General features: G+C 48.0%; 1 protein-coding gene across 1 annotated transcript; it reads left to right on the top strand.

Annotated features, from left to right (window-relative positions):
* Positions 1–1,524: 1,524 nt before the first annotated feature.
* On the top strand, positions 1,525–15,436 carry ARL8B (ARF like GTPase 8B). The gene is made up of 7 exons (XM_027467655.3): positions 1,525–1,794; positions 9,816–9,896; positions 10,540–10,613; positions 11,035–11,128; positions 11,688–11,755; positions 11,991–12,061; positions 13,469–15,436. Exons 1-7 carry the CDS (start codon positions 1,672–1,674, stop codon positions 13,516–13,518), a joined length of 561 nt encoding a protein of 186 aa, XP_027323456.2. The 5' UTR covers positions 1,525–1,671; the 3' UTR covers positions 13,519–15,436.
* Positions 15,437–15,647: the final 211 nt, after the last annotated feature.

Raw genomic sequence — 15,647 nt, 5'->3', positions numbered from 1 at the left:
GAGAATACTATGTGCTGCCAGGTCCTCAGATGCGCCATGTACTAGTGGTGGTGGGGCTAGGGCAGGGAGTGGACCCCCAAGTGTCTGGGGACTGACAGGGCAAGGCAGGGGAGACAGTGTCCGGTTCTGGGCCCCCAGTACAAGAGAGAACTGGGCATACTGGAAGGGCCACCAAGGTGGTGGAGGCTCCCTCGTGTCCGTAAGCACCCAAAGGAAGGTGCGGGGAGGATGGAGCCCGGCTGTGCTCAGCAGTGTCTGGTGCCAGGACCAGGGGTTGTGGTGGGCACAGCCTCAAGCACCTGAGGCACCCAGAGGTGTCTCCAGCTTTATCCGGTCTGGGACTCTGTAATCCTGTGACCAACAGATCCTGCTCAAAACCAATTTGAGAACATGGTCGGGCACCGGAATGGGCTCCCCAGGGATGTGGTCATGGCACTGAGCCTGCTGGAGTTCAAGAAGCGGTTGGAGAGCACTCTCAGACACACGGTCTGATTTTTGGGTGGTCCTGTGTAAAGCCAGGAGTTGGACTTAATGTTTCTCATGGGTCCCTTCCAACTAGGGATATTCTGTGATTATATAGTCCATTAATATCTCTTAATGGAGGGGATTTGAGTGATAACAATTTTTCTGCAGCATCGTAAGAAATCCTGAGGTAAAAAGAGCGTGCTTCAGGTGAAGGGACAAAGTTCTCTTCCCCTGGGCACCTCAGGGACCCTCCTGTGTTGGTTTTTCAGCTCTGCCTCCACCTGCTCAGCTCACATCCCTCCTGCCTCGGCCTCGCTCGGCAGGTGCCGCAGGGGAACTCTGTGGAGCCGGTGTTGGGGCAGGTTGGTGGATGGCATGGGTTATATACACCGAGCTCCTCGGCAGGGCCTCCCCAAGGACGGACGGGTTGTTTATAGAGGGATGTTTGCTATGTAGGTGAAGGTGTCCAGTGTGTCACTCTGCGCTGCTCCTGCCACCTCTGCTTAAATAATAATAATAATAAAAAGGCAGGTGTGTGCTCTGGTTTGTGTTCTTTTTCTCCTGAAGAGTTGGGGATTTCTGATCTCCCTCCACCTGTAATGGAATTTTGTGTACAGAGCTGGGGTTAGCTTGGCTGGGGAGGCAAACAACCGGCTTCAGGTATGTTTGTTAGGTTAGAGGTTGGACTCGATGATCTTGAGGTCTCTTCCAACCTAGAAATTCTGTGATTCTGTGATGTGACTGGCGGAGACACAGCGCCCATGGCGAGATCCCTGAAAACTCTACACAGAACACAGGGCAGAAACTGGAGACCAGATGTGAGAACAGCCAGCAATGCCGCTGAGCCGCTTTCTAGCTTTACTACAAACACATTTCCTTCGCATTTCTGCCGTTGGAACCCACAGCCCCACCTCCCCCCCATTCCCCAGCGCCCACCCCAAGATGGCGGCGGCGCCCAGCCTCCCCCGCCCCCCCCATCTCCCTCCCTCTGCCCGCCGGGGTCCTCCCGGGGCGCCGTGCGGCGGTGCGGCCGGCAGGGGGCGCTGCGGCGGCGGCGTCACGTGAGCGCGGCGCGGGGGCGAGCCCGGCAGCCGCGGGTGCCCGAGAGCCGCGGGAGCGCCGGCCCCGACCCCGACCCGGCCCCGTCCCGGTCCCGGCCCCGGTCCCGTCAGCGAGGGCCCGGCCAGGCCCGGCCCGGCCGCAGCCATGCTGGCGCTGCTGTCCCGGCTGCTGGACTGGTTCCGCTCGCTCTTCTGGAAGGAGGAGATGGAGCTCACCCTGGTGGGGCTGCAGTACTCGGGCAAGACCACCTTCGTCAACGTCATCGCGGTGAGGGGGCTGAGGGGGGCCCTGAGGGGAGCCCTGAGGGGGGCCCTGAGGGGGGCTCTGAGGGGGGCTCTGAGGGGGCCCGGCCGCGGTTTCGGGGCTCCCCTCGCCGCCTCTCTGCCGATTTTGCCTCCTCCCGGCCCCTCCTGCACGGCTGCGGAGCCCGGGCCCGGGGCTGGGTGTGGGAGGCCTCCCCCACGGAGCGCTGCCACCGCCGAGCCGTGAAGGGGAGGCTGCTCGGGGGGGCGATGGGGGCAGGTTTGGTGCTCCGCAGGGCCCGGCACCGGCCCTGCACAGCGCCCCTACAATCAGGGAGGTGGTGGCTACGGCTTCAGGCCCAAGCAGACCTCCTCCAGCCTCTGCCGTGAGGTGTCATGGTAAAGTTCTGGGTGTTTTTAGGGATGTGTTTGTCGAAGTGCCACGGTTGGAAAACTGGATAGGGAAAAAAACTCGTTCTTCTGCAGTTCCACGTGGTTCTTGTGCCAGGGAGAGTGTCAAAACCTAACAAAGCTCTCACGCAGTTGAACGCTAGTTCTTAGTGGTTTCCATGATACCCACGTGAAGTGGGTCTCCCCTAGTTAAAAGGTCACATTTCCTCGGCCTGGTTGTGTTAAGGAAAAGTTGCTGGACTCGCCTGAGGACTCCAGAAGCCTTTACCCACACACGCCAGTGGCTGCAGCTCCCTCTGCTCCTGGATTTCTGCGAGTGGAACTCATGAGCCACTGAGCACCTCGATGTGTGGGCCCTGAGCTGGCACTGGTTGGTGTGTGCCTGCATTGAGTTTGGGTTCTGGCATTACTCTGCAGGTTTCTCCCCTTATGATGTCCCAGGTGGCGATGGCACGTGTTGAAGTACTGCTCTTCTGTGCTTTGAAGCACAGCTCCTTCAAGGAGTTAGGTGAAACTGCTGCAGGTAACGTGGAGTACCAGAGAAAAGCTGCAGTGGTCACACAGCATTTTAGTCCATCCAGATTGTCCCAGGTGGTTAAAGCACTGCGAGTAAACTGGCAACTGCGTCCAGCTTGCTTTGTTGGGGGTTGAATCTTGCAAGGTTTCGCCTGCTCATTAAGATCACGCCCAGAAATTTATCTGAGTAAGTGTCATTCAAATGGGCTTGCAAAACTGAGTGAAATAAGGAAGTCATTATGCATAAGACACAGGATCGTTTACTGCTTCAAGTCTGGAAGCAGTAAGGTACATTTCTGAGGCTTATAATTAGGAAATCTAGTGCCTCTTTAAGAAAAACAGAGCGAGGGAAACTTGCTTAGGTTTTTGTTATTGGCTTAAGAAAAATAGCGTGAGCTTTCGTTGTCAGCACAATGCAGTCCGTGGCGTGCAGAGCCAACCTCTTCTCAGGTGTTGCCTTTAGTTCAGAGCGTGCACGGGGAAATTAGTGCTGGAAAAGGATAACTGCTCTCTGCAGGCCTGTTAATGCTTTGGGTGGAAGTAGCTGTCAGGCACTGGGATTCCATAAAACTGAAATGAAAGGAATGACACAGCAAGATGCGAGGCCTGTAGATAGCTTTCAGAGCTGGGTTACATGCCAGGGTGTAGCTTAAGGTTGCGTTCTGCCTAGCAGAGGGCTGTCAGCAGCGTCCTGACAGCAGTGAGTTTAACGTGAATCTCTGGTGTAGTCCTGTGTCTGCTGTGGGGCCCCACTTAAACCAGGCACTTGTAACTAGAGGGAAGACTCGAGCCCATTACGTTGGAGGCTTGATACAACTCCTGCATGACTGGTGAGGTGGAAATGCCACGAGAGGCAGACAGTCCAGTTCTGGAGCAGTGTTTGTGAGCTGGTTTGGCCTGTATTTATCTTTCTGGTCTGAACAAGGACTCAGTCTGTAACCAGACCAAACTTAGTTTGGGGGCTTAGCAACCTCAGCAGAGAGATCTGCTTACAGCTGGATGCAGCTTCTGCAGCTTCTGCTTTGCTGTTGGCTCCATATTAGTCACGGCCTCTAATTAGATATTTAGCATAAGTTTTCCGTGTGCGTGAGTAAACTTGCTCACAAGGGAGGATATCATTTCCTCCTGCTCCTAATTTCCATAAGGTAGATGGCCTGTGGCTCCTTTCAGAGAAACTGCGTGTCATCCCAGCATCGTGCCGGGCACGGCGAGCTCCTTAGCCGAGGGCTGGAGGTGCCCATTCCTTTCTGGAGTCCGCAGCATCTTCTGCCACTCGCTGGGCCCCGGGCTTTCATCAGACCTGCTGTCGGAGCTGCAAGTCACAGCGGGAGGGAGGACAGGCAACCCAGCTCCGTCACGTGGCGCAGCTGCAACATGACTCGAAGAAACGGGCGGCTCCCAGGCAGCAGGGTGCCGCTGCCGTCAGGAAGGAGCTCCATGGAGGGGCACTGCTGCCTGTCCCCAAACCTCGTGTGCCAAAACTCCAGGATCCAGGCATCCGGAGCGCTGCAGCTCCAGGGACTGGGCTGCAGCAGGAAGGAGAGGGGAGCTGCCGGGTGGGCGGGGAGGCAAGGCAGGCTGCCCGTGTGGGGTTGTCAGGTGTAAGAGCTGAGCTTAACCTGTTCTGTTTGTGCTGATAGGGCACATAAGATCTGTTTTCAGGATTTCTGTCGAGGCCTGAATCAATGAGTGTTTTCTCTAGCTGTGGCGTGTCTGACAAGCCTCTGAGTGAGGCTTTGGTCCCTGGAAAGAGGCAACATCAAATGAAGCTCCTTGGAGTGAACAGTTCCGCTGGGCAGCAGCAGCTGTGGCTTCCTTCAGTCCCCGTGCCTGTTACACGTAACTTTGTCTAGGGTTGTCCTGGAGGAGTATGGAAAAGGATTGTTCTGACCAGCCCCAGTGCTGCCTTAGTGCCTTCTGAAGCACCCAGGTGGGCTGTAAATAGTTTGCGTTGAGGCTTTGGAGCACTTCTGTGAGTAGTGGGATACACCTCTCAGTGAGCAGTGGGATACACCTCTCAGCGAAGTGTTTGTTAATTGCAGCAGCTTATTGAAACGGATTGCCTCACTTCATTAGGTAATAAGGCAACAAGAAGTGACTCACCCTCAGCTCGTTCTGTCTTTGAGGTCCTGCTTGCTGTACCCCAAGTGGTCTCAAATAGAAACGTTTGTCTGTTGTCATGGTCTTGAGTTCTCCTGTAGCTTGGGAGCTTCTGAGCGTGGTTGCAAGTACTGGAACACTGGAGTTCTTCAAGAGGGAGGTGACTGCAGGGACCGGGGAGCTGACCTGCCCGTGTGTGATGCACGCCTGTGGTTGAGGCCATCGATGCTGCAGAAGTGGCATGGTGTAGGGGTAGCTTTACATAATGCTAAAATGCCTGCTTTTTGAAAGTAACTTGTAAGATGCAGCTTTTTTCATAGTGTAGGCAGAAATGTAGGGGCAAACAGTGGGACTTCAGGTGGACTAGGAGTGTCCTGGCTGGAGTCTTTGTGCAGTAACAAAGCTTATATGAAGAAATCTGTCCTACAAGAGTAATGAATCACGTTAATTTTGGGATGCAAACCAGAGTCAGCCCCACTACTCTGTGTTGCTGTAAAGAATCCCCTTGTGCAGGCAGCGGGGTGGTGATCTTGTAGCTGTGAATTGGTCACTGAGGCCAAGGTGGATGAGCCATTGTAGATGTGGTTTCTGGTGCAAGCAGGAAAGCTGCCACGCTAGGCAGAAGGAAAGAGGAAGGAATCCCAGTTCTGCCTTTGAATTGTTTCAGCATCCCTAATATTTTAAAGCATCTTTAGGGAAGGTACAGGGAACCAGCTCCAGTCTTAAGCTTAGTTACTTGCTTGAGTTGCTTCAGCATTTGTGCTGCCAGCCCGGCAGCGTGCCTTCCTGGAAGCTGGCGGTCCTCTGGCTGTAGCTGGTGGCTACAGAAAGGCGGGCGGGAGCTGGAGTCACTTCTGTTCTGTTCTTTTGACTTGAGACAGCTGAAAATGGTACAGCTAGTAAGCAGCTTGTTTTGATGCTAACTATGTATTTAAAGAAAAAACAAACAAGCATCCTTTGTATACTTTAGAAAAGCTAGATGGTGCTAGGCAGAATGCTTGTCTGGAGTATTCATACCCTCCCCTTCTGCAATGTGAAGTGTAGCTGCAACTGGCACACCACAGTCCTGTTCCTGAGGGAAAACTCCTGGGGATGCCGGCTGGTGAGGCTGCCCCGGGGCTCTTGGTGGGCACAGAGGGAGGCCAGGGCTGCAGGACAGCACTGCAGGCCCAGGGGGGCACTCGGGCAGAGTACAAGGTAAAAAGCAGTGACTATGAGCGTGGTTGTGCTTTAACACGTCTGGTTGTGTTTCAGGGCACACAGCGACCACAAGACCCCGTTAAAGCGGGTGCAAACCGAGGAGCTGACCGTGGCTGCAGTGCAGAGCCTGGGCAGATGAGTGCTGTGAGGGCTGAGGGCACCCAGCAAACCCCTCGGGTGCCTCTTGCTCCCCTGTGGCCAGGAGCTGCACGGTGCAGTGCAGCGCAGTGCAGCCCCAAACCAGGGCTAGCATCAGCTGGTGTGTGACTGGTGGACCGGGTTGGTGTGGTGTGGGGAGTGTTCGTCATGCTGTGGGCTGTGCTAGAGGTGGAACCGACTGTGCTAGTCACAGGTGAGCCGAGTCCAAACTGACGAATGAGCGGAGGTGTCTGCTGCACGCTCCTAAATTACTTAGTCCAGCCTGGGAGCAGTTCTGCTTCTCTCAGTAACCCTTATCCAGGGCGGGGGGTACTTGGGCAGGTAAGGGGGTGCGTGTTGCCCCGTGGGAGCAGGTTACCTGTGTCTCACCCGCCAGCCTGTTACAAGAACTGTTTCTTGGAGTGGGCAAGCATTGCACAAGGCTGGTTTGTTCCTATGCAGCGAGCTTGTAATCCCCGTCCTCTTAAAGCGCTTCAGGTCTAGCACTGGCTGTGACTTACTGCCTGACCTGGAGTATGAGAACTGTTGGGTCGAGGTGGTCTTCACTGGGCAGTTCCACGCTGAGCTTCCCTGTGTTGCTGGCACTTAAGCCTCATGGTTTTGTGCACCGGGGCCCGGTTAATAGTGAGGTGACTGTGAGCAGTCACCTCACTAATAGCAGATGTGAAGCTTTCAAAAGGGTTGTTGCTTGCCCATTATCCTTAACATACCGAGTGTGAAGGGAATATAGAGTCCAGATACGTGAGGAATAGATACCAGAGGGCACTTGTAGCTCATCTCAGTCAGTGCTGCAGGGGCAATTCTAATACTCAAATACCTTCATACAAATGCTGTGGAACTGCCTGCCGATGTGCCTGACAGTAGGAACTGGATGACACTAAACTTCTGATACATCATGTGCTTGGGTTTTCCAGGAGCATGGAATTTTGAAAAGGGAGCATCTCGTAAATCCAGAGGCTTGAAGACTAACCGTGCAGGTTCTTTCTGTGGTCTCTGGAATTCAGTCCGTTTAGTCTCCCTCTTATCTTCCACTTATGGATGAGAGCAAACTGAGTCTGTTCTGTGACCTTCAGTGAACAGTTTCTGTTCATGCTGTATGGTCTATGTGGCCTCAGAGCTACGGGCCGAGTTCACAGCACTTGCAGTGCACAGGGCTGATCCGGGAGGCATGGATGAAGTACAGCGTCTGCCTGTTGGAGTGTTCACGGGTGCTGAAAACAGATGCTGGGGCTAGGTTTGCAGGCAGCTACTCTGCTGTCCTTGAGTGTTTGAGCAATGTGTGACAACAGCCAGTACTTCCAGACTGGGGATTGAAAATATTTCTGTGCTTATCGGACTTGTTTGGAAGCTGAGGCCTATTTTAGGAGGAGAAAGCATCATATTGTGAAAACGAGCGATAGGGCTGAGTAATCTGCTTTGTGTTCGCATGGGGGGAGGCGGGGAGAAGCCCAACTCAAACAGAACTGTGTACAGATGAGGAGTTCCTCTTATCTGAAGGAATCTGTGTTCTAAAGGTGCAGTGGGAGAGCATAAGCTATTGATGGGAGCAGCTCTCCTTTGAAGGATCTGGAAGGAGCTGGGAGTAGGAACAGCTAACAGCATGTGGGGTGCTGTGAAGTAGCACAGGAGTGGAAGTTCAGGGAGTGTTTAGGAGGTGCTTGGTTGGAGTGTGGGTGTAGGGTGTGACTGCAGAGGGAGGAATGCAGTGGTTCTTGAGCAACCGTGGCAAGCTGACCCTTCAAAGGCAAGACTGGCAGTGCATGCCTTGAGCTGAACTGCATCAAACGTGGAAGCAATGCTTACTCTTCTGCTGTTGAATTCACACAATCAAACGGGCTGAAATGGCCAAGTTGGGCACTAGGCTTTTAAGGCCGTAACAAGAAGCTACGCAGGAGGTGTTGAGGTTGTGCACCCACCTCGCTGAACTTGGCAAAAAGGTTTGAGCAGTTCCTGAAGCGGCGCTGTGGGAGACCGTTGCATGTTCTTCTGTGTAGTCTAGGCAGTTTAAACTTCTTTCAAATGGAAATGCAAAACATCTGCTTAAAGAGGCTTAAGTTGTTCATTTTTAGGTCATCACTGTTTTTAGTTACATTCCTTAGATTCAAGGACTTAGTTATTTCCAATTGCCTTCTAAGACTCTGTATAACTAACTGTACATCTGGGAAGCAGATCTTAAATGAGACAAATCACTGCCTGTTCAGGGGGCTGCTGCCTTTGTGTTCAAGCTCTGGATAGATTTGTTTTGTAGGTCAACCAGAACAATGTGCCACTTAGCTTTTCAGCTGAAGAGTTTCAGTTGGGCCAAATAAGCAAAAATGAGCTTGTCATCCATATGTTTTCAATGTATTTTAGTGTTATATTGTGCATTGTGTGAGGCTTCTGGCTTTGGTTTGCTAGGGGAGGCTGGCAGTTCTACTGGGGAGGGGAACAGACCTGTGGGGTTTTTAGGCGTGGGGTTTTTAGGTCGAGAGCTGAATGACAGAGCACTGATGTTACAAACTTCTGGTTGCGGGCTCCAAAAAACATGTAGCGTGTCCAAAAACATGTCAAAGCATGTCCAGTCAGACTAAGCCAATACTTCCAGCTCGTGAGCAGCTGGGCCCTAACTTGTAGGGTGATGTGATGTCTGCTTCAGCTGTTCTAAAAAGGGTTTTCATTCAGGCTGGCTTCTCTGTGCAGCTTGGGGGGAGAGAAGCAGACTTCCTCCTGCTGTGATATTGAGCACTAATTAAACAACCGAATGCATCTGAGTTGACCTTTTTTTCCAAATCTGCTGTGACTGTCTGGTTCTGTTAAATGCAGTGGATGTAGTGAGATGCATAACGCCCGCTGTGGCTGAGATTCACCTTCTGCCAGATAGCCAAGGCTGCATGGGAGAAACCTGTACTGCCGTCGATAACATGTGTTGTGACTGCTGGGCCAGCTAGCAGAGATAGCTGTGAACTTGGCTTTCAGACTGTTAGAGATAAAAGTGTAAGTGATAGTAAAACTTCTGCCATTAGAGAGCCTCCCTAATGCATCGCTGTTCTGCAGCAGCGATATCAGGGCTGAAAGTGATGCTGAACTGGTAGAAGCAGGAGGAAATGCTCTCCACTTGCTTTGGTCACCTCTTGCACTGCTGAACCAGTTGGGCACTAGCCACACAGGAGGCAGCCCTGGCAGGTCCTTCCACTTGCCAGCCTTTTAAGACTCCTCAGGTGCTAACCATACCTGTGGGTTGAAGGTTTACTCCACGAGAGTGATTTATTACTGCAAATGTTGCCCACAGAGTAGCTTGCATCAGAGGAGCAGCTGGGTGTTTTGAGCTGCCAGGAGCCTAGCAGATCCCAAAGCACAGAACATGGCTCCAGCAGAAGAAGGTGAATGGCTTTCATCCTATACTTGTCCTGGCTGTCCGTCTGTTCAGCTATAAAGCACTGCTCTACCAGCAACTTTGTGCCTCTGACTCCCTCAAGGCTTGAAAGATTATTTAAGTGCTTTTAAGAAACGCTGTGACTGCCTGTGCAAGCTGCAACACATGTCAGTGTAATACCTGTGACTTCCTGGCTATAAGGCCTTCAACTGGAAGGCTAGAAAAGCTTGTGGTATTTTACCACATAAACTAGTTGTATGAGAAGTGTTAGACTTAACTTTCTTTTTTTTTTTTTTTTTTTTTTTCAGTCAGGTCAATTCAGTGAAGATATGATTCCTACTGTGGGCTTCAACATGAGAAAAGTTACAAAGGGTAACGTTACAATAAAGGTATGTTAACGTTGACCGTCTTTATTTTTAAACCCATATGAAATTGTCTTCAGGTTCTAGTTTAAAAATTGCACACTTACTCTATTTTGTTCCCACCGTTGGGACAAGTATAGCAAACTGAAGAGGCTCAGCTAAATCTGTAAAATAGCATAAGAATAGACTTAGGTTTATTTATGGAGTTCCTTAAATGAGAAGCAGTGTTTGATTTCCAGATTCATGGACTAGTTAAAGCAATGCTTTAATAATGATGTCTGGCTTTAATCTGAGTTAATTTTCACACTTCGAGGGCCCACACGTCCTGTTCTTCTTCTGCTCTTCAGTATTGCTCAAAGCTTAAGTCATAACCAGAGTGTGAAGTGGGTACATTGTATTTTCATGTATTCTACAGTATATCTGTGAAAACTTAATATGCAGGTTTTCATGCATCTGGTATAAGATGTTCTAGTTTATATCTTATACTATCTGGCCTGTGAGATTTGAGTAGCTGTATTTTCAGTGCTTGCAGAGATTATTTCTGTTCTAATAAGCAAAAGGTCCTGCAGCTGGCATAAGGAAAGAAGAAAACTGTTTTGACTGCTTGTCTTGTATGTATGACGTGCTTAAATAGTGTATGGCTAAATTGTCTTTTTTCCTTCCACTTAAGATCTGGGATATAGGAGGGCAACCACGATTCCGAAGCATGTGGGAACGATACTGCAGGGGAGTTAATGCTATTGTGTAAGTGTCATTTTCCCTAGGCTTATATTTAACTGCAGACTTGCTTCTCTTCTGTATCTAGTGTAGTAGCACATAATGGACTCGGTGTGCTCGTATTAATTCTGAAACTGTACTGCAACCGTATTAAGTAACTTCTGTACCCTCAAGTTCAGGGCTCAGGATGTGTTATTTTCTCATCAGTGTCTAATCCTGAGTACTAACTGCTTCCAGTTTGACTTGGATGGCAGAGTAGTCTTAACGGAAAGAATTTTCCCACTACTCTGATTGTGGGGAATTGCTTTGAAAAGAACCGAATTCCTTGCTCGGAAGACCTAGCTTTGTTTAAAGCTTTGAATGTGCTCAGACCTGACAGTTTAAAGCAAAGACTGCTGTTTCTGAAGTAGTTGAGTCCTGCTGAACTAACCTTAAATTCTTCTTAAAGCTACATGGTAGATGCTGCAGATCGTGAAAAAATAGAAGCCTCTCGGAATGAGCTGCACAATCTTCTAGATAAGCCACAGTTACAAGGAATCCCTGTAAGTATTATTGTCTTACATCAGTATTAAACTTTCTTTAGAAATATACATAGTTTAGTGCATCTGAAGAGTGTCTTGACGTCTTTAAGTCCAGTGTAAGCACTGTAAGCAACACCTCTCCCTAGTGCCTTAGATACAATTGTTGACCTTGATCGTTCCTGCAGTGATAATATTTGCTTAGTACCCACAAAAAAAAAAAGTAGAGCAGTAATTCAGAGAACCATATTCTACCATATGGGTTTGTGCTCTTCTAGTTGCTATAGTGCCTGTTAATCAGATAGTACAGAAATACCACGTAAATTTGGGAAACTTAAGCTGAAAGTTTATTGGAATTGTTCATACATGCACAAAAAGCAAGTGTGAGAACACACCAGTTCACAAGAGTTTATTTGGACCCCCCCCCCTTTCCCTGTGACTAGGTACATCTTCCCTCTTGACCTGGTTTACTATTAAATGTCTTAATCCCTTGGATTTAAGTCTAGTGTTGACTGCTTGTCAGACTCTCCTGAAACTTTTTTAAAAAAGAGGTGCAACTGTTTTCTTCTGATTTGGATTTCAGGTTCTAGTACTTGGAAACAAGAGAGACCTTCCTAACGCTTTGGATGAGAAACAACTAATTGAAAAGATGTAAGTCTAACCCTTCCTAACAAAAGCTGTGTTAACTCGATAAAGGCATTGATGTACGTAGGGATGTTAGATGAAGAACTTGTGTTATAAGTAGAAAACGCAGCAACAGGTGGTAACTGAAACATCGTACAGAAACAAGTTACACTGAGAAGATGAAGTGGGAGCAGTTTAGATTCTCAGTGTAAGAGTACTTGTTGTAAGGGGAGTGTGTGTTTAAATTTTGTCTCTTTTCTAGGAACCTTGCTGCTATTCAGGACAGAGAAATCTGCTGCTACTCAATTTCATGCAAAGAGAAAGATAATATAGGTAACTATTAACCTAAAATGTTATGCATTATAAAGACCATCAGAATGGATTGAGGGATTGTGACTTCTTAAACATAAGCCTTCTTGCTTCAGGAAACTGGTAACAAATCCAACAGCAACACTTAACTGCACTGGTTAAACGTGGTGTAACTCCTGATGGCAGTGAGGAAGCCTGTCTGGTGTTAGTTTGTGAAGGGGCTGTAGTTAGCAAAGCATATCATAGCCTACTATGACACCTGCTGCCTTTAATTAGTTTGCAGGAAATACCTGACTAGTCCCACGATTAGCTTGCCCTAAATTTTATCCTTCTGTCCGGTGCTCTTAACTCGGCTTCACTTTGAGGCTGTAGATGCTAGCAAGTCCTTGCAGCAAGTTTTTCCTCATCAGTCATTCTCATGAAATAATCGTCTTCCCTCTCTGGTTTATCTAAGATGTTCACGTAGTGGCCTGTGCCAGTCACTACTCCAGGCAGCCAAATAATAGATTTTTCTGGTGCTGATGTCAATTGCTGTAAAATTTCTGGAATTTAAAGGCAGAAACCATGGTACTATGCAATTACAAATACTAGTGTCATGTACTTGTTATACTGAATAATCTCACACCTGCCATCCTTCTCCTGATGCCTTCATGTGCCTGCCAGGAGATTAATGCTGGTTCACTGGCTGCCTAATGTGAATTTACTGATGAGGAAATCTTCAGTCTAGTGGTCACAGGAACAAGCTGCACAGGATACCAGAACTGCTTCGTATCAAGAACTTGACTTCTGACCAGGAAAAATGAACAGCCTGTGGAGCTCATACGATTTCTTATTCAAGAACCCCCTGTCACTTTGCCTTCAGTTAGAGATGCAAACAAGGTGATAGGAGAAGGGGATGCTCCCTTCTGTCATATTTCCCACACAAGGCTTACAGCAGAGATGAGCATCACTGATGCTGTAGGGAAGCTGTTGCTGCAAGCATTACGCTGATGTGATGTTTGCAAGTTTCAATTGCTTTTGAGAACCTCTTTCAAGCACGGAGAAGCTTGATGCCAACTAAGATTGCTTCCCTCAGGTGAGGATAGGCAGCACTCAGGCTGGCATAAACGTAGTGATGTTGATCTACAAGTGAGTATGTGAGCGAGACCAAGGTATCAGATTAACGGAAGTCTCTTAGAAGTGTGGTTGACTGAGGAGCCTGGATGTCTGAGGCAGTTCCTTCAAATGTTGCCCACAGGACTCTGGGCGGTTATACCAGACAGCACAGACAGCAAGCCTTCAAAAAATGGTTCTGTTAATCCGCCTTGGACCAGCCTGTAGAGAAGGGCTGTCTACTCTTATGTACTTGAGGACGTGGGCATACCAAAGTGGTGCTGGTTATGCAAATACAAATCAACACTTGAATATGGAACTTCTCTTCTCTCTCTTCAGATATCACGCTTCAGTGGCTTATTCAGCATTCAAAATCTAGAAGAAGCTGAAGTCTTCCTGGAATCTCCAGTACCAGTTGGCCATAATCTCAATTGTCCACTTCCCTCCATAACGAGATATTACCCAAAAATCCTGTAATGAGAATCTGCCTTTTCACAGTTCATTTCTCATGTGCACTGCTGAAGACTTGTATTCCTATTATGTCACAAAACAACTAGAGTTGTCATAAAGTCAGCACAAATATTTATTTTACAACCATCTATGGTGGGAGGGTTGGGGGGGGCTTTTTAAAAAAAAAAAAAGATCTCTACCATGTTAACTATGATGGTACACTGTTCTGGTTTTTCAGGGCCAGGTTTTTATATGATTTTCAGCAAGTGTTTTATTTCTAGTGTTTAGTGGCTTGAAGATGCTGACGCCTGACAGCATTGAAATTCTGTAAGATGCCACATACAGTAGTTAGAAAACATTTAAGCGTGAGTTGTGGGATACTAATCTCACAAATGCATGTGATGTGTGTATGTTAGCAGAGAAATGGAAACTGTTTGCAGAGGGGAGCACAAGACACAGATCAGCATCACTAATCTACAGCTGAGATCTTACCCTGTCACTTAAAAAAACAAACAAAACCAAACTCTTCTGATGAATTAGGGGAGCCGACTGTTTAAATTCATTTTGTTGCTTCTGTTTAACATTTGTCTGGGGGATAGGAATGGACTGTTCTGTTTAAGCTTTCAAAAATTGGAGTATTCCAGCATGAAAACAAATTGCTAGGAACATCAGACTTTGTCCAAACACATTTTTCTGTCTCCAGATACTAGTGATCTCTATCTGAAACCAGAATATACATTCTGAGCGGCTGCATGACACTTAAATTACTGATGTTTTTGTAGAGAGTCAGTCGTTGGCCTTTAGCACAATATCTGTGTAATTGTCTAGTGTCTCTCCTGCTCATGAAATAGCTGGGCACAGTTTCACCTGGTGCTATGAAACATCTCGGCTATTGTGACAACTCTAGACCTGCCTGCTTTCTTGATGTAACCATGTGCAAAGTCTGTAAGTTGCAAGATGAAATGTTCAACTGTGTCAAAGCACAAGAGAGCCAACGAATCGATCCTATTTCTTGACTAGCTTCTACAGTATAGGGAAGTAGGTATAAACTAAAGATTGTAATGTTTTTGTAGCTTTACTTTCTCAATGACTTCAATATATTTAAAGGGACAGACTTGTTAAGACTGGTTTGTTCATACAGTAATGTCAGTGTAGCTTGCTAGTGTATACAAATACATGGTACACCTGCTTGTGTTGCCTCACACTGTGTGTGATTCTTCCTTACCTAACTGTGGAGTCTGCATTACTCTGGGGTCCTCGGTTGAAAACACTGTTTAGTCCATATCAGTTGTGACAAACCAGTTTTAATTTGGACTGCCATGGCCTTACTGTTCTGTACCAACTGTCGCACCGTTGCACAGACACTACATGCTGCCTGCATTCAGTCTGAACTTGCATTTAACTTTTTGTCCCCTTTCAGTTCTCTGAAGCATGATTTCAATTAATTCATACTCTGGTGCTGTAGAGGAGAGGGTGCATTAACTTGCTACTGTAGTCCCTAGTTCACCGTGAACTGCTACAGGTCCTTTTATTTAGCAAACTTGCTTGTGCCTAAAATATGGAAACTAAACTAGAATGTGTGGATCTTCGTGGGGGACCAGGTCACTGTTTAGTTAACTGGCCTATAGCTAAACTTGATGTGTTTGGTGTTTATATACTTCACTGCTTTCAGCATTAATGGCATCCAAACACTACCAATTGTTAACCTGTGCATTACTCTCTGCATGTGAACAACTTATACAATTACTGAACTTTGTAAATATGTGGATTTTTTATTTAGGTGGATGCATATGTTGGTTTACTGCTCTTCAGCTTTATTCAATAAACTTATGTTTTGAGGGTTGTATTGACACTTAACTGACTGACTTGAGTTGAGTGGCGTAACTCTTGGCGCTGCACTGGGGGCTGGCTGTCTCCTCTCTGATAAAATTAAAATGGGCGAAGAAGGCTGAGTATAAATACCTGAGCTGCTTTATGTTCTGTGGTTGAACTATTAAAGCGAAGTGCTCCTAAAATTAAAGCCATGGGGCTTTCTCAGCAGAAAGAGCAGGTTTAGCTAGAGTCAGCC

The sequence above is a fragment of the Anas platyrhynchos genome, chromosome 13 (genome assembly GCF_047663525.1).
Source record: "Anas platyrhynchos isolate ZD024472 breed Pekin duck chromosome 13, IASCAAS_PekinDuck_T2T, whole genome shotgun sequence".
Lineage (NCBI taxonomy): Eukaryota > Metazoa > Chordata > Aves > Anseriformes > Anatidae > Anas > Anas platyrhynchos.
This window is presented reverse-complemented; position numbering and strand designations above follow the sequence as displayed.

Coding starts and splice junctions, on each gene's coding strand:
- ARL8B (XM_027467655.3), top strand. CDS start 1,672: ATGCTGGCGCTGCTGTCCCGGCTGCTGGACTGGTTCCGCTCGCTCTTC. Junction 1,795..9,815: donor CCTTCGTCAACGTCATCGCG/GTGAGGGGGCTG, acceptor TTTTTTTTTCAG/TCAGGTCAATTCAGTGAAGA. Junction 11,129..11,687: donor CACAGTTACAAGGAATCCCT/GTAAGTATTATT, acceptor TTTGGATTTCAG/GTTCTAGTACTTGGAAACAA.